The 20,697-nt window shown below is 43.7% G+C and overlaps 1 protein-coding gene, 1 long non-coding RNA gene and 1 other non-coding gene across 4 annotated transcripts in view; 2 read left to right on the forward strand and 1 right to left on the reverse strand.

Annotated features, from left to right (window-relative positions):
* The window catches only part of THSD4 (thrombospondin type 1 domain containing 4), a 669,170-nt gene that overhangs the window by 140,009 nt on the left and 508,464 nt on the right, over positions 1 to 20,697 (forward strand). For both annotated transcript variants that reach the window (XM_055536867.1, XM_055536866.1), the window contains one exon: positions 10,162 to 10,264. In XM_055536867.1, coding sequence (XP_055392842.1) covers positions 10,162 to 10,264 — 103 coding nt within the window. The remainder of the gene's footprint in view (positions 1 to 10,161; positions 10,265 to 20,697) is intronic.
* LOC129620991 (uncharacterized) lies at positions 3,266 to 9,798 on the reverse strand. Its single transcript, XR_008698977.1, has 4 exons — positions 9,510 to 9,798; positions 9,169 to 9,253; positions 6,824 to 6,932; positions 3,266 to 3,525 (listed from the first exon to the last, which is right to left on the reverse strand). It is a non-coding gene; the product is annotated as an uncharacterized LOC129620991 (long non-coding RNA).
* Positions 15,256 to 15,327, forward strand: TRNAC-GCA (transfer RNA cysteine (anticodon GCA)). The gene has a single exon. It is a non-coding gene; the product is annotated as a tRNA-Cys (tRNA).

The following is a 20,697-nucleotide window of genomic DNA, read 5'->3' on the forward strand; positions in this document are numbered from 1 at the left end:
AAGTTGGACCATAAAGAAAGCTGAGCACCAAAGAATTGATGCTTTTGAACTGTGGTGCTGAAAAAGACACTTGAGAGTCCCTTGGACTGCAAGGAGATCAAATCAGTCTATCCTAAAGGAAATCAGTCCTGAATATTCATTGGAAAGACTGATGATGAAGCTGAAGTGCCAACACTTTGGCCACCTGATGCGAAGAGCTGACTCATTAGGAAAAAACCCTGATGCTGGGAAAGATTGAAGGTGGGAGGAGAAGGGGATGACAGGATGAGATGGTTGGATGGCATCACTGACCCGATGAACATGAGTTTGAATAAGCTCCAGGAGTTGGTGATGGAGAGGGAAGCCTGGCGTGCTGCAGTCCATGGGGTCGCAAAGAGTCGGACATGACTGAGCGACGGAACTGAACTGAAGAACAAGTGCAGTGCTCAGGCACCACTCTACATGCTGTGTAGATCCTTTGAAATCTCCAGATAGTGGAAGTGAACCTGGCTTGGGTTAAGGGAAGCGAAGGCCTCCTGAAGGAGTGCAGCTGATTCAGCAGAGGGGAGGGTTTTCTAGAAAGGGGGAGTGACAGAGTTACGAGAGTCCTTTCAGGCTCCAGTAAGGACTGAGAAACAAGAAGGGATGTTGGAGGACCTCTCAGTGGAATGAGATGCTTTTGCTTGAGCGGTGACTTCACCTGCAAATATATCTTCAGAAGTGAAGGAGCAACACCAGGAGGTGAACATGGTTTATCGACAGCCCTGGACACATTCTCAACTGTGGCTAAAAATAATAAGTATTCAAACATCGTGTAAACAGATACATTTCTTTTTTTTTTAACTTTTTATTTTGTATTGGAGTATAGCTGATTTGGCACTCCACTCCAGTACTCTTGCCTGGAAAATCCCATGGACGGAGGAGCCTGTTAGGCTGCAGTCGGTGGGGTCGCTAAGAGTCAGACACGACGGAGCGACTTCACTTTCACTTTTCATTTTCATGCATTGGAGGAGGAAATGGCAACCCACTCCAGTGTTCTTGCCTGGAGAATCTCAAGGACGGGGGAGCCTGGTGGGCTGCCGTCTATGGGGTCGCACAGAGTCAGACACGACTGAAGCGACTTAGCAGCATAGTTGATTAACAAGCTTGTGATAGTTTTAGGTAAATAGCAAAGGGATTCAGCCACACATATACATGTATCCACTCTTCCCCAAACTCCCCTCCCATCTAGGCTGCCACATAATATTGATAAGAGTTCCCTGTGCTATACAGTAGGTCCTTGTTGGTTTTCCATTTTAAATATATGCTTATTGAAGGTCAAGACTTGGGAACAAAAGGACTGGAGTCTTTCTTTATAGGGGTGACACACGGGAAGGAGAAAACCAAACCACAGTCTCTCCTGGTGTCTGTGGAGATGCAATAAAAATACAGCTCTTTTCTGCTAGCTGTTTCTAGGGTTTTGTATTATTATTATTTGCAACATAATTAACCAATCAAGACATCTTATGCTGTTTGTCCTGGAGCCCTAGATGTCTCTCTCCCTCCGTCTTCTCTTAAGCACTCTGAGTTCGGTGCTTACTCCCTGGAGAGGAAACTGACACACAGGCTCCTTCTGGATCAAGGAGGCTGCAGTGAGTCACCAGGTGCAAGGCAGGGACAAGGTTTTGAGTTTTTAAATGGCTTTGCTGACAAAGGAGGCATGATCCTGAGTTTAGACAGAGTGCACTTAGCATTTTGAGGGGAAAAACCTCTGGGGCTAAAAAGCAGCTTTTAGCAAAAAATGGCTGTGATGAGTTGTGGTATCAGTGACTCTCCAGTAAATTTCCCTGGGGGTGGGACTGACTTCTGACAATGGATTTATCCACATGCAGAGTTGTTTCTGGCTCAAAGTAAGTGAAAATGAAGGGAGGATGTTGGACAAATCTCAAATATAGCTAAAGCTCTCTTTAGGCAGATGTTAATTCTATCCCATTGCTACTCTTATATGAAATGAGAGAGGAACTGATAAACAACTTCCTGCATGCAGTTTAAGAAGAAACTTTGCAAATGGGCCACATCAAGAAGTCAGTGCAGTTCTGTGAGGTGTAAAATGTACCAGGAACTATGGGGCCAGTTGCTGGATAAACAAGTTCTCTAACTTCAGGGCTCAACTTAGGTTTCTCCTGTCATGAACTTGGCACCAGCCGCCTTATCTGGGAAATACACGTGAATGTCAGTGCTGTTTGCAGAACTCTGCTTTCATCTTCTCAGGCCACTCGGAATTTTCCATAGAAATATATGTGTGTATATGTGTGTGTGTGAAATGGGCTTTCTGGTGGCTCAGACGGTAAAGAATTTGCCTGCAATGTGGGAGACCTGAGTTTGATCCCTGGGTTGGGAAAATCCCCTGGAGAAGAGAATGGCAATCCACTCCAGTATTCTTGCTTGGAATATTCCATGGACAGAGGAACCTGGTGGGTTACAGTCCATGGGGTTGCAAAGAGTTGGACACAACTGAGTGACTAACAGATATATATGAAATATGTAAATGAATGTTTTGTGAACAGTGGCCTTATATATATAGTATATATAAACATGTAAATATTAGATACATTAAACATAAATATTCAAATAAATTTCATACAGATATATGTGTGAAATATAAGTGTATGAATCATACCCATAAATATGTTGTTATTCAGTTGCTCAGTCGTGTCTGACTCTTTGCAACCCCATGGACTGCAGCACACCAGGCTTCCCTGGTGATCTCCCAGAGTTTGCTCAAGCTCACGTCCATTGAGTCAGTGATGCTATCTAACCATCTTATCCTCTGATGCGCCCTTCTCTTCTTGTTCTCAATCTTTCCCAGCAACAGGGTCTTTTCCAATGATTCGGTTCTTTGCATCGGGTAGCCAAAGTATTGGAGCTTCAGCATCAGTCCTTCCAATGAATACTCAGGGTTGAATTCCTTTAGGATTGACTGGTTTGATCTCCTTGCAGTCCAAGGGACTTTAAAGAGTCTTCTCCAGCACCAAAATTCTTCAGTGCTCAGTCTTCTTTATTGTCTAGCTCTCACATCCATATATGACTACTGGAAAAACCGTAGCTTCAACTATGCGGACCTTTCTTGGCAAGGTGATATCTCTGACTTTTTAGTATGCTGTCTAGTCTTGTCATAGCTTTTCTTCCAAGGAGCAAGCGTCTTTTAATTTCATGGCTGCAGTCACCATCTGCAGTGATTTTGGAGCCCAAGAAAATAAAATCTGTCACTGTTTCCATTGTTTCCCCATCTATTTGCCATGAAGTGATGCGACCAGATGCCATGATCATAGTTTTTTAATACTGAGTTTTTTATTCACAACTGTCACTTTTCATGATTACAAAAAGAAGTACAAAAATAGGAAGGAATATCACACTGGCAGTAAGAGAGGTATATCCTCGTCCCTCTCTCAAGATGTAATTACAGTCAATCATTTAAAATTTAAATTTCTCCATAACTTGAAATAGTATACCAACGCCTTGCTTCTTGATATATCAGCTTCAAATTTTCTCTGTTGACTCCTCACTCTGAAAGATAAAGAAATGACCCCCTTACATCCACTCTGCTGTTCTATGTTAGCCACATTTTATTTTCAGTTATATTTTTATTATATATAGTATATTAATAATTTTTGTTTTCTTGATTTGTCAATGTTTCAAAGGATCAATCAACTCCTTATTTTTCAAGATTAGAAATGTAGTGCCTAAGTGGTTCACCAAATTCTTCCCATGGCATTACATGTTTTGGTTTATTTCTTTATTTATTTTACCTTGGCCTATGAAATCCTTGGGAGAAGGCAGTGGCACCCCACTCCAGTACTGTTGTACTGTTGCCCGGAAAATCCCATGGATGGAGGAGCCTGGTGGGCTGCAGTCCATGGGGTCGCTAAGAGTCAGACACGACTGAGTAACTTGACTTTCACTTTCCACTTTCATGCATTGGAGAAGGAAATGGCAACCCACTCCAGTGTTCTTGCCTGGAGAATCCCATGGACAGAGAAGCCTGGTAGGCTGCAGTCCATGGGGTCGCACAGAGTCGGACACGACTGAAGTGACTTGGCAGGCAGCATGAAATCCTTGCAGGAGCCTATTTTGAGGGATTTTTCTTTGCATCGTCAATAATGGCAATCATAGCAAGGGCACAATGACTGTTTGCCTTTGAAGGAATTTCACGTCTTGCCTCAGCAGATGGCAGAAGGGAGGGAAACCAGGCTTATTAATAAGATTCCTAAAGTAGCGACTGTAAAATTTGTGCTCCTTGGGGGAGTAGGAGCTTTGAATTTAAAAGTTTACTTTTTCCCACATACTTCCTGGTTAGTTATGAAAAGGATATTCTCTTTGAGAGAATATCCTCTAATTCTCTTTTAGAGATATTCTTCTTACAGATCTAGAGATACATGAATAATCTAAAGAGGGAGAAATAAACAAGCATACCTGTGGTAAACCTAGGTTTGTATAGACATGTGTACAGAGTATTTAAGAAACAGGGTTCTCTTGGGTGAATGGATGGGTTTAGTTACATTAACATCCTTTGGGTCTTTGATGCACTTACTGAATAAGAGGGAAACTCCTTTCTCTAGGAGAACAGTACGAATTTGGATAGGAAAAAAAAAGTGTCTGAGAATGGAGAAAAACCTCAGTTATTTGTTTTTTAAATCCAAAGCTTTTACCAAGCTCTTTTGGAAAAACCAATTTGCTGACTGTCTAGAGGGCCCTGGAAGTGGTGGGAGGTGGCAGCATTATTGCAAAGTTGAGTTTGTTCCAAGTGACTTGGGAAAGCAGTTATTAAACATATTTGAAAACTGTGCTGAATCACTTGTAAGAAATTTTGATCTGTGGTTGTATGATTCTACGGCTGGGAAACAAAGCCCATCTTCCATCTGTAGAAGAGAACACCCACCTGTCGGGCACTTAGAGCTTCTGGAACTGCTGGATTCATCTTTGATGTCTTCTTAGATTTCAATTCAGCTAACATGTATGCATTACTATGAGCTACAAACTTGAATATATTACTAACTTACTCCTCATGGAATTCCAGGGTTGGGGGCAGTAGCATAGGGCTTGGGATTGAAATGCAGTCATTTAGGCTATTTTAGAGGAGCAGAGTACTTTTCCCGAGGTCACGTAGGCACTTTCTCATGGCAGAGCAAGGACATTTGCTAGAGCTTGTTCCTTAGGTTTTTTCACTGTGGGGATGTTAAATACATCATGTGTTGCTATGGTAGCTGGTCTTTTGATTGAATCCAGAGCAATGCAAAAGCTTAAAAAAAAAAAAAAAGTGCATATTGGACCCAGGCAGACCCCAAGGTCATGTTCCTTGGTGTTATCTTCATCAGGGATGATATTCTTCAGTCTCCTGGGGAACTGAAATAATTAAGTACCAAAAGGTAATTGTGTGATCACTGACAGGGACCTCTTGAGCAGTGAAGTTATGTATGGGCAGTGTCATCTCAGATTAACCAGGGTCACTAGAAACATAGCCAGAGTTTCCATAATAATTTTTGTGACTCATAGCAACTCCAAGCAATTGTCTAGATGGAACTTTGGATAGGGCCTCAAGTGCTTTAGAAGGATTCTGCTCATTACATTAAAGTACATCTTTATTCCACTTCCCATAAGAGACCAGTGGGAATAACCCTCCTTCTTAGGGATGGAAGAGAGTCATTTGAAGGGAGGTTATCTCCCAGGGGCCTTCTTTGGCTGTAAAGCTCCAGTCATAGCTGGCCCCATCCTGAGTGAGCCTGATCTCTATCTCCATGGCTTTTCCCTTGTTTCAGTTTTTTGGCTTGAAGATTATAAGGATCTGTGCCCATGGAAAGGATCAGCAGGAAATCTGCCCCAAGCCAACTCACAGTGTAATATAGAGACAATTACTGATAAGGTGAGGGTGACTCAGTCTATGGCATCAGGAAACAACCCACTTAAAGTGTAACAAATGTAAAATGATCTGTAACCTGGAAGTTTTAACTTCAGAGAGTCTGTTGAAATGAGAGGAGATCGTACACTGATAATAGTATGACAAGTACAAACAGATGTAATCTACAGAAGAGACATGAAACAGAAATTCCCCAGCCCTCCTTGGTTTTCATCTTCAATCTTCAGCTCCCTAGTCTTAGTTACTGGGGCCGCTCCAGCGAGCCTCAGAGGCCGAATCTAAACCTGTTCGCCAGGATGTCTCCTGACAGTAAGCAAGAGGAGCTTACGGCTCTCTTGTCTGAGGATCCATTACAAATTAACTATGCTGTCCTCACGGCCTCGACGGGCACCTTGGCAGAGTGCTTACTGTCATGAGTTCTAGAGTTAAATCCTAACTTCCCCACATGCTCTGTGACTTTGGGCAGCTCATTTAACTTTTCTCTGCCTTCGCTTCCTCATCTATAAAATGGATATGAGTGGTTGTGCAGATTAAATGAGTAAATATACATAAATCATTTGGTGGAATAGCTGACATTTGGTGAGTGTCGATAAAAGTTAGCTATTCTTTTTTATAATTTTATTCTTTTTCTATTTTTGGCTGTGCTAGGTCTTTGTTGCTGTGTGGGCTTTTCTCTAGTTGTGGGGATCTTCCTGGATCAAGGATCAAACCCTTGTCTCCTGTATTGGCAGGCAGATTCTTTATCACTGAGCCACCAGGGAAGCCCAAAAATTTAGCTATTCTTAACACCATCATCATCCTTATCACCCCAGACATCTATATTCCTCTCCTGTACCGTAATTCTGTCTCAATAACCCACTTCCATATCTGGACTCCTTGAGGCTTGCATTTTTCCGACCAGGTCTCTCCCCTCCTCAGGAAGTAGTGTCCTGACTTTCACTGGCAACTCACCTGGCCTCCTGTGGGTCATCTTTCAGGGCATCTTGTTAACCTCCTGCTGCACCTTCCCATGCCAGGTGATCACTGGGTACCATAGTCAATCTCTGGGCTCGTCTGCTTCCTGGTAACCATAGGTGGATTTGCTGTTTTAGCAACTGACCCCTCACTATGGGTCAGATGTCAACAAGAACCCCGGCCTCAGGCAGTAACTGGGGCCACACTCAAATATAAAGAACTTTTTGATCTGAGACAGGGTATCCTGAATGACCTATCACAGGTGGCTGGTAGACTTGGCAGATGCATATGCATATAATAAAAGCACCAGGCATTAGCATTAAAAACTCTGCAAAAATGTTAACAGTATTGAGCCGTTCCAGCTTTGCATGGCTATGTGTTTAGAAGAGCTCAATAGTGATACATTTGTATTACATAAATGTTAAATATTGCAGAAAAACTAGATAATACAAAATAAACTAATTATAAAAAGAAAACATCTATAACCGATCTGGAGATAACCATTTTAATCTCTCTCACTCTCTCCACACACACAGACCCCCCCCCAACACACACACACACACATAATCACTTGTTTCACTTAGTAGATTGTGGACTGCTTTCCATGTCATGAAATATACATTTAGATTATCAAGCATCAAATAATTCAAAATGATTCTGAAGCTGTGTTGTTTCGTGGTCCAGCTTTTTGGCACTATTTTGCTGCCAAATGATAATGGTGATGGTGTTAAGAATAGCTAAACTTTTGGGCTTCCCTGGTGGCTCAGTGGTAAAGAATCTGCCTGCCAATGCAGTAGACTAAGGGTTTGATCCCTGATCCAGGAGGATCTCCACAACTAGAGAAAAGCCCACACAGCAACAAAGACCTAGCACAGCCAAAAATAAAAAAAGAATAAAATTTTAAAGAGGTTAAACAGACTGGCTGGGTTTTTATGGTGTACCGCTTCTGATGCTGGTAACTGCCACCAGGTTAATTAGGGTGGCTCCTGGCTGGAGCCTCATTCAGAGCAGCTTGGCTTCATGTAGGAGTGGTTATTTGAGGAACAGGACTTTTGGCCCATTTGTTCTAGTCTCTTTCCATTACGAAAACCTGCCACCCAGCAGTGGATCTCAAGTTTCTAGTGATGGCCAGGGTGGGTGTTCAGCATTCTGGGCTCTGTCTCTGTGTCACGGTGGGACGTTTGGCAGGGTAACCCGTCTCTCCATGCCTCTGTTTCCTCCTCTTTAAATTAAAGGAGTTGTTCTTGCTTTTCTTCCGCTCTCACACTCTGATTGCATGTTAAATCATTTGGAGTGTGATTGAGGCCTGGGAGTGGCTCTTATTTGTGGCTGCATAATCTGGTGCCAGGCTGGCTGCCCCAGGATCACCAGAGGGGGGGCATTCCAAGTGTATATTCCTGGTCCTCTTCCTTATCCTCCACTGTATAAGGAAGCCCGAGAATCTGTGTTTTTAACAATCCCCTTAACTAGGCTTTCTCATTGAAAGGATGGTGCCTGCTCCTAAGCTGCCCAGCTGATCTCAACCTAGTTGAACTCTCGTTCTGGCCAAAGGGTTGTAAAAAGCATCTTAACCCCAAATCCTTCATGGAAGCAGCTGGTTTTGCTGGAAGCCTACATGGTTCCGGCTTTAGGACCGCCAGCAGCTTGGCTCCCATGGCCCCTGGAGACAGCTTTCCCCAGCCTGTCAGCTTCTCACCCATTGTCAGAGCTCAGCACACCCTGCCCAGCCACCTGGCCCCCTTCCCCCGGCCCAGCTTCCATCATGTTCTACTTCACTGCTTTCTCGTTCTATATGGTTTGGCTCAGGCTGCAGTAGGGTTATGACCACCCTGCGTGTTTTGTCCCAGCAGCCTCCCCCACTGCCCTTCATCAAGCAGGGGATGTTTTTCCTTCCGCCTGGTTTCATTCCCCGCTCTGTTCCCTCCCCTCATCTTCCAGGAGATCTGATGTTTCTGATACATATAGTAGATTTCCTTCTAATCCTGTAGGACTTGATCTATTGTATTAGCACTTTACTTCAGAGACTTCTATACAGGGCTTTAAATATTTAAGTGGCCGCATTCCTTTCCTGTCTGATTATTAAAATACAGACACATAGGCACACACCCTTCACCTTAGAGTGTGCTGGGTTTAAAAAGCTAGAACCTACCTTATCCACAGCTTGAATAGGAGATTCTGATCTTATTTCACATTTATGTCCCATTTTACTCATATTCGCCATTTATAAATAAGAAAGAAATAAGCCAGAAGCAGCTGGATATTAAACCTGAGTAGACTAGTATATCAGAATCACCTGGACAAATTAACAGACTACAGATTGCTGGACCTCATGCCAGACTTACTGAATCCTTGAGGGAGGGATCCACGAGTCTGCACTTCCCAGGAGCTCTCTGAATGTCTCTTCTGTAGGCTGAGAGCTCGGATCTCCTGCAGTAGATAGTGAAGAGAATTTAGACAAAATAAGATGCACCGTCCTGCATTAGACGGTAGAGAGAATTTAGGCCAGAATGTAGACTGGCAGGCAGCCTGGTGGGCACTAGACTTCTTGGGGTTCAATTCAGCCTCTGCCCTCACTGGCTGTGTGACTGCTTCATGCCTCAGTTTGCTCACTAGTAGAAACAAATCTGTAAAAATATCAATAACATTGTCATCATGAGGATTAAATTAGTTAATATGTGCATACATGCTAAGTCGCCCCAGTCTTATCCAACTCTTTGTGACCTCATAGACTTAGCCCACCAGGCTCCTCTGTCCGTGGGATTCTCCAGGCAAGAATACTGAAGTGGATTGCCATGCCCTCTTCCAGGGGATCTTCCCAACCCAGGGATTGAACCCATATGTCTTGCATCTCCTGCATTGGCAGGCAGGTTTTTTACCACTAGCGCCACCTGGGAAGCCCTAGTTAGTATGCTTAAAATAGTGCTGCACATGGTAAAAGCAGTGTCCGTGTTCACTGTGAATATTACCCCATGCACAAGAATGGCATGAGCAAAGTCAAACAGATGCAAATGGGTGGCCTCTCTGAGGGAGGTGAGCGGACCTCTTTGTTAAGAGCAGGTTTAGGTCAGTTGTTTTCAAATTATGGTATGCAAAATCTTCACGTGGGAAGCATGTTAAAAATGTAGTGTCGTTCCAAAGATTTGATTTAGTAAACATGGAGTGAAGCTTTGGGATCTGCATTTAAAATTTTTGATGTAGGTGATCAGCACATTTTTAGAAACCCAGGTTTCAGTGGGACAGTACAGGCATTTAACATTGGTGAGGCCTCATGGGATTTGGCTTGGGCCATGAAAAGATATGGATGCTAATTGCATATTTAATATCTGCTTTATTAGGTGTGTCCAGAAAGCAGTAGAAGTATCTGGGAGGTACAGTGTGCATCCTACAACAACAAGCCGTTCATGGGCCGGTTTTATGAATGGGAACCATTTGCAGAAGGTAAGAGTAGCCCCAGCCTTGTCCACAGGAATCAGTTTTGTCTGTTCTCCAACCCTGTTGCCTTTTTGTTGTTGCTGGAGGAACCGGTGTGATGCTGGCTAGAGTGGCAGTGCGAGGAGGAGCTGGTAGGGGTCTTTACCGAAGGTAGTAATAGCTCTTAGGTGAAGCTGGACCATTAGTCAGATGGGAGAGGCTTTGGTTGAAGCAAGCAGCATCTGAGGATGAGAGGATGAGTGAGAGAGCAAGGGTCAAGAAATGAGTAGAAGCAAGAGATTCAAGCTAAACTTGTGAGGAGTGAGCCAGGATAGAGTTTCCCTTTTCCTTGGTTCCTGCTGCAAGCACTGGTAGAATGGCTTAAGAGAGCATGTGGAGTTGTACGGCTGACAGTTGTTTGGCTTTTGTGCTGGGGGAGCCTCAAATGCAGTTTCCCAAGAGGAAGTGTGATAGGCAACCATTGCAGAGCTCATCAGTGCTGTTCTATATCTTAGAGTCACTTTCCTTTGTTTTGTTTAGATGAGGACCATTTTTAAAGTCTTTATTGAGTTTTTACCATGTTGCTTCTGTTTTATGTTTTGGTTTTGGGGCCATAGTGAGTAGTGCTGATTCCATTGTACAATCTGTGTCCACATGTGAGAAGTCGTGCCTAGGTGTAAGGCCATGGGAAGAGGGAGGCGGGGTGGATGTCTGCTCTGAAATGGGATGCAGAATTATTCTTGTCTGCACATTTGTCTCAGAGAAGTGTCTGTACCTTAGGTTGGATTCTTAAAGTGGTCTCATGACCACTGCCCGTTAGAATCACTGGGGAGCCTTCTAGAAATACTGAGCCCTGGGTGCCACTCCCAGAGATTGTGACTTAATTGATTTCGGGTGCAGCCTGGGCATGGGGATTTTTTTTTTTTTTTAAGATCACAAGTCATTCTGATGGGCAGCTGGGGTTGAGAAACTCTAATCCAGGAGGGAGGCAGGATCTCAGAAGAGGTGGTGACTCTGGCTTAAATTAAGGCACAGAATCATGAGTGTTTTGTCAACTGTGAAATATATTCTTATGTCAGGGCAGCAGTACTTGGCAGTGAGTACTTAGAGAAGGAACCCTTTCTTTTGTCTGAGCTGCGCCCTTGCTTTATTGTTGGCTGTGGGTAGTAATAGCTGCTTTACCGTGGTTCACTGGGAGGCAAGGTGAATTCCTCCAGCCATGCGCTGTCTGTCCCCATTGTTTACCCTGAAGCTGGAGCCACATCACCCAACCCTCTCTGCTTAGTTCCACGTGGTCCTCTGCCAGCCACCTGATCCTGTCAAGCCTGGTAGCCTCAAGTCTAGTATCAAAAGCTCTTTGCATCCCACAAAGAAAACTCATGCTGGTATTTTCGCCTATCATCAGTATTGCCTGTGGATGCCAGCTGTTGTCTATGTATGATTCTACTTTTTCTGTTCTTTTGTTTGCCCTGACTCAGGCTGGACTTTAATTGTGGGTCCTCAGGTAGGAGGGGGGGGGGTAATTAACATCTGATTCAACTTTTTAATTTGGAAAATTTCAAACATATGTAAAAATAGAATAATATAATTATATGAAAATAACCTCCTATATACCCATCACTTAGTTTCAACTCATGGCAAGTCTTTTTCATGTCTAGTCCGCCTGTTCGTCCCCATCCAAATATGGCAAACTATTTGGATTCACATTATATAGCATTATTCACTGGTGCATACATTGATTAAAACTCTTGGTTGTAAGTGACCGAAACCCAGCCTACCTATGTTTAAACAAGAAAGATACTTTGTCGGTCCTGTTACTGGGAAGTCCAAGAATGGGGTTGGGATTTAGATGTGGCTGCCTTCAAGGGATTCAGTAATGTTGCTGATGCTGCTGCTAAGTTGCTTCAGTCATGTCCGACTCTGTGTGACCCCAGAGACAGCAGCCCACCAGGCTACCCTGTCCCTGGGATTCTCCAGGCAAGAACACTGGAGTGGGTTGCCATTTCCTTCTCCAAGTCATGAAAGTGAAAAGTGAAAGTGAAGGTGCTCAGTCGTGTCCGACTCTTCATGACCCCATGGACTGCAGCCTACCAGGCTCTTCCGCCCATGGAATTTTCGAGGCAAGAGTACTGGAGTGGATTGCCATTGCCTTCTCCCCCAATAATGTTAGGAGCCTGCTTTTCTCTCTTTCTCCATCTCTTGGTCTGTTTACTTACTTCTCAGGTGGATGGACAGGCTTACATGGCTTTGAACTTGCGATCAGAGTGAGAAAGACTCTCTCTTATCCAGTGTTATGGGTTGAATTATGTCCCCCAATCGTTCTATCCCTGGTACCTATGAATTTGCTCATCTGGAAATAAGGTCTTTGCACGTAATTAAGGTTCAGGTTAAGAAGAAGTCATACTGGATGAGGGTGGGCCCTTAATCCAATACGACTGGTGTCCTTATATAAAGAGAAGAGGCACAGAGACACACATATAGAGAACACCCAGGCACAGACAGAGGAAAGATGGCCATGTGACATGAAGGCGAAGCTTAGAGTGATGCAGCTACAAGTCAGGGAACACTAAGGATTTCTGGAAAATGCCAGAAACCAGGAGGAGTAACAGAAAGCTTCTTCCCCAGAGATTGCAGAGTGAGCAGGGCCCTGCCTACACCTTGAGTTTGAATTCCCAGCCCCCAGAACTGTCAGAGAGTAAATTCTGTTGTTTTAACCCACCCAGTTTGTGGTCATTTGTTATGGCAGCCTAGGAAGCTAATATGCCTAATGAGGGCTTCGGTCTCAGAAAAACCACACTGTGATCTTTTTTGGGTCATATTCCCATCCCTGGATGTGAGTTCAGGGCCTAGGTTGGGGGCAGTGGTCCTTGGGTTAACTCAGGTCATGTGACTAGCCCTCTGGTGGGAAACCCACATCCCAGGAAGTGGAAGTGGGAAAGAGGGAGTTGGGACAGACAGAAAAACAGAATCTTCTACAGTAATTATTATCTACTTCTTCACCATAAGCCACTGAAATTTTGAAGGAGCCAGTGAGAATGCTCTTTTACAAAACATTTTTACAAATGTTTTACAAAGAAAAGAAAAATGCAGAACAGCAGCAGATTAAATAAATCAACTATCTTCTGCACTGTGTTTGTTACTTTGTCTAGAAAATTCAGCATTCTTTAAAAATATTTACTGACATTAATATGTCTCACATGCCTAGGAGGAGAGGATCCCAGAGTCACTGAAACTGCATTTACTTTGGCTTTCTTTAAACAATTCTTCTTGCTGCTAAGATTGTTTTCTTGATTTTGTCCTCTTTCCTCTTAAATGACTCCCAGGCTGACCAGTGGGAGGAAGATGCTGTTAATGTTTCTGCAGGGTGTTCGTATTTTATGGCTGGAGTTTGCATTCGGCTCTTAGTTTTGTTTGGATGTCTTGCTGTTTGCATGTGCCTACTTAGGGGAACAGCTGCACTCATTCAACCCAGTGCCGCATAGAATAGTAAAAGCAGAGCACACTCTCTGATAAACACATTAATTTCACCACATGCTTCTTCTTAGACCTTTAACTGCATTTCCTGGACGTAGTGATCTGTCCTAAGATAATGCCTCTAGGAATTTTTCTCATAGACTTAATACTGTAAAGACGATAGAAGTAGAATTCCAGGGTCTGTGTGTGCCTGTTTACTCAGTATAGTGATAGTTCATGTGTCACCCTCGTCCCCCTTCACTCCAAACCACTTTGGACTGTAAATTGTATGGTCATTGTAGCTAGAAGAGGACACTTTAATAGATAGAGTCTTGTTTAGGTGCCTTGGAGAAAATTGTACCTGTTTTCATAACTAGAATCTAGAATTTTGCCGGGTCACTGTGGGCTCTACAGCAGCGAGTATCAGTCTTAATCCATAAGCCAGGGGACAGCTTTATATTGGTATTTTAATGCACCGTATGTCTCCAAGAGCTGAACTAAACAGAGCACAAATCTAAAAGCCAGAAGTGAGACTGAGTCAGAAACTGGAGGTTGCCAACAGGTTGTATGACCAGGGCCAGTGTATCTGTCAGGACTGAGTAGCTTGCGCTGCAGGAACAAAGAGCCCCTGAGTCCTTATGACTTAACAGGACAAGTTTGTCTCTTGCCCAGACCACCCGTGTGATGCAGTATGTGTTCTGCTCATTCAGGGGTCCAGGCTGATAGAAGCAGCATCTCAACTTCTGCTTCCACTGAGGCAAGGAGAGGGAACAAATGAATCACCCGTGGATCCTTCCCGCTTCTCCCGGAGGTGACCGGTGTGGTTTCTGCTCACATCTCATTAGCCAAAGCAAGTGACGCATCATGTTTAACTTCGAGGGCAGCAGGGAGGTACCATCCTGCTGTGTGCTCAAAGCAGAAGCGGAATATCCATGACCACCCCAATGACTAGTCCAAGCAGGAAGCTTCGAGAGAATTCTCTGAGCTGTGCCTTCCTTCTGTAAGTTCAGGTAACTTATTAGGCTGCTTGCAAGAAGAGTAGATTTGGCTCTAGGGAATGTTATAGGTGACACAGAGTCTCTAACAGTTACAGGGCCCTGAGCCATTTAAACTATTCCTTCCCCTTGATTAAAGCTCCGAGGGGCAGGGATGGAATGTTGGTGCCAAGGGGTGCTGCTGACTCCCCCTCAAGTCTATCCCTGGCACAAACCACGTTGGTCTGGGGGTCAAGGACTGTCATAAACATGGACAGTATTATCAAAACTGTATGATGTGAGAAAGGAAGGCTTAGGGCCACTGCTGGTGGACCTGGGGTTAGGATGTTTATGTTTTACTGAAGCAACTTGATTCATTCCTGGAATTCTCGGTCCCTCAGCCCACCCCTCCTGCACAGACAGTTCATAGTCATCGTGGACTTTTCAGAGTGGACAGGGAAGGCCCAAGGGAAAGGAGAGGAGTTTTCCAGTTTTCTACCCTCCACAGAGCCATTCTGAAGCTCTGGAATACCTGGCAAGACCAGGTCATGTTTGCTCAGCATTTGAGTGTATCATTGAGGACAAGGGGCTTCCCTTGTAGCTCAGTTGGTAAAGGATCTGCCTGCAGAGCAGGAGACCCAGGTTCAATTCCTGGCTTGGGAAGATCCCCTGGAGAAGGAAATGGCAACCCACTCCAGTATTCTTGCCTGGAGAATCCCATGGACAGAGGAGCATGGAGGGCTACAGTCCATGGGGTCGCAAGAGTTGGACATGACTTAGCGACTAAACCTCCACTGAGGACAAAGCAAAATCCTGAGAGCAGCCTCTTTGTGAAAACAAAACCATGATTTTGGTTTTATACATTAGTTGAGTATGAATGAATGGTAGTGAGCTCCCCAGCAAGAAGTTGGGGGTGTTTAAGGGAGATGTCTTAGGGTTGTAGACCTATATTTGAAGTCATTGTCTTTAGTGTGATAATTAAAGCCACTGTGATGGAGACCTTCAAGAGAGTATAGAATCACGAGGACAAAAATCGAAAAAGGAAAAAAAAAAAAAAAAAAGAATCACGAGGACAAGGGACTCAGGAAGGAGGTTTGACGTATACCCACGTTCGAGAAGCAGGGGAAAGAGACCCAAGGATGAAAGGAGCCTGAGAAGAGGTAGCACCAAAGTATGATAGCGCCTTATATCATCTGTAATAGTAATAAAGTCTATTATGGTTTATAAAGTTCTATTACATACACCACAATGAGGGACAAATGAGATAATAGGAGTTGTAGGCACTTACTGTGTACCAGGCTAACTCCTTTAATCTTTACAACAAGCCTGTGAGGTGAGTCCTATTATCAGCCTCACTTTACACAAGAAACAAAGTATATAATCGTTAAATAATTACCCAAGGTCACCCAGATAGGAAGTGGTAGAGCCAGGTTCCAACCTCAGAATCTGGCTACAGAATCTCTACTCCCAATGTATATGAAAGCCAGGAGAAAGATATGTTAGAGTTGTGAGCATTTTAGACCAGTCTTTCGGTGCCTGTTTTCCTTGTAAAAACTATCTGAGTAATTAAAGTTTAACCTTTCTTTAAAAAAGATAAAAGGAGTGGTGGGGGAGAAGCAGTGAACACAGCTTAACACAGCCAGAAGTCAAGGGGAGGCTGGGGCCTGAGAAAATGAGACTGGGAGAGACTGTGAGGAAAGCACTGGAGAGAATCTAGCGGCTGGAATGAGCAGGGAGGGGAGGAATCTTTAAGAGGCAGGGGGCACGGGTATGCCTATGGCTGATTCATGTTGATGTGTGCTAGAAACTTTCACAATATTGTAAAGTAATTATCCTCCAATTAAAAATAAAATTTTAAAAAAGAAGGTAGCCAGTGAATAGGGCTAGCTCTTCCTTTTAAAAATTGCCATGAAGAAGGCATATTGAGAGTGTTTGCTAGCTTAATTTAAGGTAAAGAGAAAGGTTTGTTTAGAATGGTAGAGAAATGAGAATTCTGGAGATTGAGAGACTGAAACTTAAAAAGGAAGAATAAGGGGTTAATAGAATGGTACCTATAAACCTAGTCTATCCTAGGGAGAAAGGTGGAAAATAGGCACCATTTTCCCTCCAGGAAAAATTATATTATTGTTTCTCTGCATGCTGTTAACACAAAACTTCTTCACCATTGAATGAAAATTCATTTATTCAAGAGCAATGAAAGCAATCATAGTTCCATAAAAAATATTTATTTAAGAATGTTCACAGCAACTTTTTTCATGATAGCTTCAAACTGGAAACAACCCAACTATTTCATCAACAGGAGACTGAATAAACACACTGTGATACATTTCTACAGTGGAGTATTACTCAGCAATAATAAAGAACACTCTACTGATACATATAATGATCCAGGTGAATATCAGAAACACTATGTTGACCAGAGTAAGCCAGATACGAGCCTATGCACTGCCTGATTCCATTTGTATTTTGTTCTAGAACAGGGAAAATTGGGCTATGCTGATGGAAGTCAGAACAGTGTTTGCCTATGGGTGTGGGGAAGGAATAGCTGGAAAGGCCCATGATAGAGCTTTGTGGAATGATGGTCATGTTCCAGATCATAATTGGCATGGCTGTTACACTGGTTTGTGTAGCTGTCGAAACCCATCGACTGCACCTTTGTGATCTATGCATTCTATTGTATATAAACATTAGATTCTCTTTCCCATTCTGTCTTCATTCCTAAAAGTAAAATTTAGAGCTAATATAAATTTCACCATTATAGAACTATTCTAAGCAGATCCAACCAGTCCATTCTAAAGGGGATCAGTCCTGGGTGTTCACTGGAAGGACTGATGCTGAAGCTGAAACTCCAATACTTAGCCACCTCATGGGAAGAGCTGACTCATTGGAAAAGACTCTGATGCTGGGAGGGATTGGGGGCAGGAGGAGAAGGGGACGACAGAGGATGAGATGGCTGGATGGCATCACCGACTCGATGGACGTGAGTTTGAGTGAACTCCGGGAGCTGGTTGATGGACAGGGAGGCCTGGCGTGCTGCGATTCATGGAGTTAAAAAGAGTCGGACACGACTGAGTGACTGCACTGAACTGAATTGAAGCCTCGCTAGTTTGCCTCTCTCTCTCTTACTCTATTTTATTTTAAATACTCATTATTATTGACCATAGAGGCACAAGAGGATTTTAGGGAGAATGTACTCATATGCAGAGTATCATTTTTGGAATCATTTAGGATCATAGGGCTTAGTTGAGCCTAGAAATCCTCAACTAGGTCCAGAATCTGAAGAAGCAAGCTGCACATCTGTGTAAATTCGCATTCTTCTTCTTTTTTTCACAAGCAGCAGACACCAATTTTGGCTAGGTCAAACACAAAAGGAGTTTATTGGAAGGCTATCCAGTAGCTCTAAGAATCAACAGGAAGTGTGTGGGAGCAGGCTGGGTGAAGGACAGATACAAAGGGGGCTCTGGGGATCCGGGTGGACAGAACTGATGGTCTTACTTGCCTGCTGCTCGTGTTGCTGCAGTGGATACATTTTGACAGGTTTCTTCATCCAAGACTCAGAGCCCTGGAAATAAGAGCCCTATGGCTTGGCACAGGCCACATGCCCACTGCTTGGCTGGGGATAGAAGGGTCGGGGGAGTCCTGACTGACAGTCCCACCAAAACTACATGCAGAGGAGGAGAATAGATTCCCAGAAAGGAAATCCAGGTGCTGAACCAAAAGAAGGAAGAATGGTCTGGGATGGCCCCAAACAACCGATATCCATGACAGAAACTCATGACAAGTCAGGATCCCCACCTGGTTTGTCAACTGTATTTCATGAGACTTTTTGACACCTTTGAGGGACTATTGCAATTAGACTATAACGTGTGATTGTCACTCTTTCCTTCTAATGTTTGCATTTCTGAAGATTTCTTCAGATAGGCCTCCTTATATACGTATGGTATGTGACTGTGTGGGTTCTTTCTGCTTCCACACATTGTCAGACGTAATTTGGATTGACCAGTGTGCATTTGCAAAGGGACATGGGAGAGAGGCTGGGTGGGGTTCTGTGGTACCTTCATCCTGTGGCATGCTGTGTTGAGGATGACCTCAGGAGGAAGTGAAGGGGGCTAGTAATGGTTGTTCTTTTCCTGCTGATTTCTGTAATCCTGGACAGACTCTTTGGTGGGATTATATGTGTAACGTACACCTAGATCTGTGAACCTTAGATCAAATGGACCTTAGGAAGCATCACTACGAACAAAGCTAGTGGAGGTGATAGAATTTCAGTTGAGCTATTTAAAACTTAAAAGAGGATTCTGTGAAAGTGCTGCACTCAATATGCTAGAAAATTTGGAAAACTCAGTGGCCCCAGAACCAGAAAAGTTCAGTTTTCATTCCAATCCCAAAGAAAGGCAATGCCAAAGAATGCTCAAACTACTGCACAGTCACGCTCATCTCACAGGCTAGCAAAGGAATGCTCAAAATTCTCCAAACCAGGCTTCAACAGTACACGAACTGTGAACTTCCAGATGTTCAAGCTGGATTTAGAAAAGGCAGAGGAACCAGAGATCAAATTGCCAACAGCCACTAGATCATTGAAAAGGCAAGAGAGTTCCAGAAAAACATCTACTTCCGCTTTATTGACTACGCCAAAGCCTGTGACTGTGTGGATCACAATAAACAGTGGAAAATTCTGAAAGAGATGGGAATACCAGACCACTTTATCTGCCTCCTGAGAAATCTATATGCAGGTCAAGAAGCAACAGTTAGAACTGGACATGGAATAACAGACTGGTTCCAAATCAAGAAAGAAGTATGTCAAGGCTGTATATTGTCACCCTGCTTATTTAACTTATATGCAGAATACATCATGCGGAATGCCAGGCTGGATGAAGCACAAATTTGAATCAAGATTGCCGGGAGAAAGATCAGTAACCTCAGATATGCAGATGACACCACCTTAGGGCAGAAAGCGAAGAACTAAAGAGCTTCTTGATGAAAGTGAAAGAGAGAGTGAAAAAGTTGGCTTAAAAGTCAACATTCAGAAAACAAACATCATGACATCCAGTCCCATGCTACTTCATGGCAAATAGATGGGGAAATAATGGAAACAGTGATAGACTTTATTTTCTTAGGCTCCAAAATCACCACAGATGGTGACTGCAGCCATGAAATTAAAAGACACTTGCTCCTTGGAAGAAAAGCTATGACCAACCTAGACAGTGTATTAAAAAGGCAGAGATATCACCTTGCCAAGAAAGGTCCATGTAGTCAAAGCTGTGGTTTTTCCAGTGGTCATGTATGAATGTGAGAGTTGGATAATAAAGAAAGCTGCTGCTGCTGCTCCTACTAAGTCGCTTCAGTCGTGTCCAACTCTGTGAGACCCCATAGACGGCAGCCTACCAGGCTCCACAGTCCCTGGGATTCTCCAGGGAAGAACACTGGAGTGGGTTGCCATTTCCTTCTCCAATGCATGAAAGTGAAAAGTGAAAGTGAAGTCGCTCAGTCGTGTCTGACTCTTCACGACTGCATGGATTGCAGCCTACCAGACTCCTCCGTCCATGAGATTTTCTAGGCAAGAGTACTGGAGTGGGTTGCCATTGCCTTCTCCAAAAGAAAGCTGAGTGCAGAAGAATTGATGGTTTTGAACTGTTGTGTTGAAGACTCTTGAGAGTCCCTTGGACTACAAGGAGATCCAACCAGTCAATCCTAAAGAAAATCAGTCCTGAATATTCATTGGAAGGACTGATGCTGAAGCTACAATACTTGGGCAACCTGATGTGAAGAACTGACTCAGTAGAAAAGACCCTGATGCTAGGAAAAATTGAAGGCGGGAGGAGAAGGGGATGACAGAGGTTGAGATGGTTTGATGGCATCACTAACTCGATGGGTGTGAGTTTGAGTAAGCTCTGGGAGTTGGTAATGGACAGGGAACTGGTGTGCTGCAGTCCATGGGGTCGCAAAGAGTCAGACGTGACTGAACCGAGTGACTGACACCTAGATCACGTGTTCCTCTCTGTATCTAAAAAGAAAGAAGGATGTAGGGTGGGG

This window comes from Bubalus kerabau, chromosome 10, assembly GCF_029407905.1.
Source record: "Bubalus kerabau isolate K-KA32 ecotype Philippines breed swamp buffalo chromosome 10, PCC_UOA_SB_1v2, whole genome shotgun sequence".
In the NCBI taxonomy this organism is placed as follows: Eukaryota; Metazoa; Chordata; class Mammalia; order Artiodactyla; family Bovidae; genus Bubalus; species Bubalus kerabau.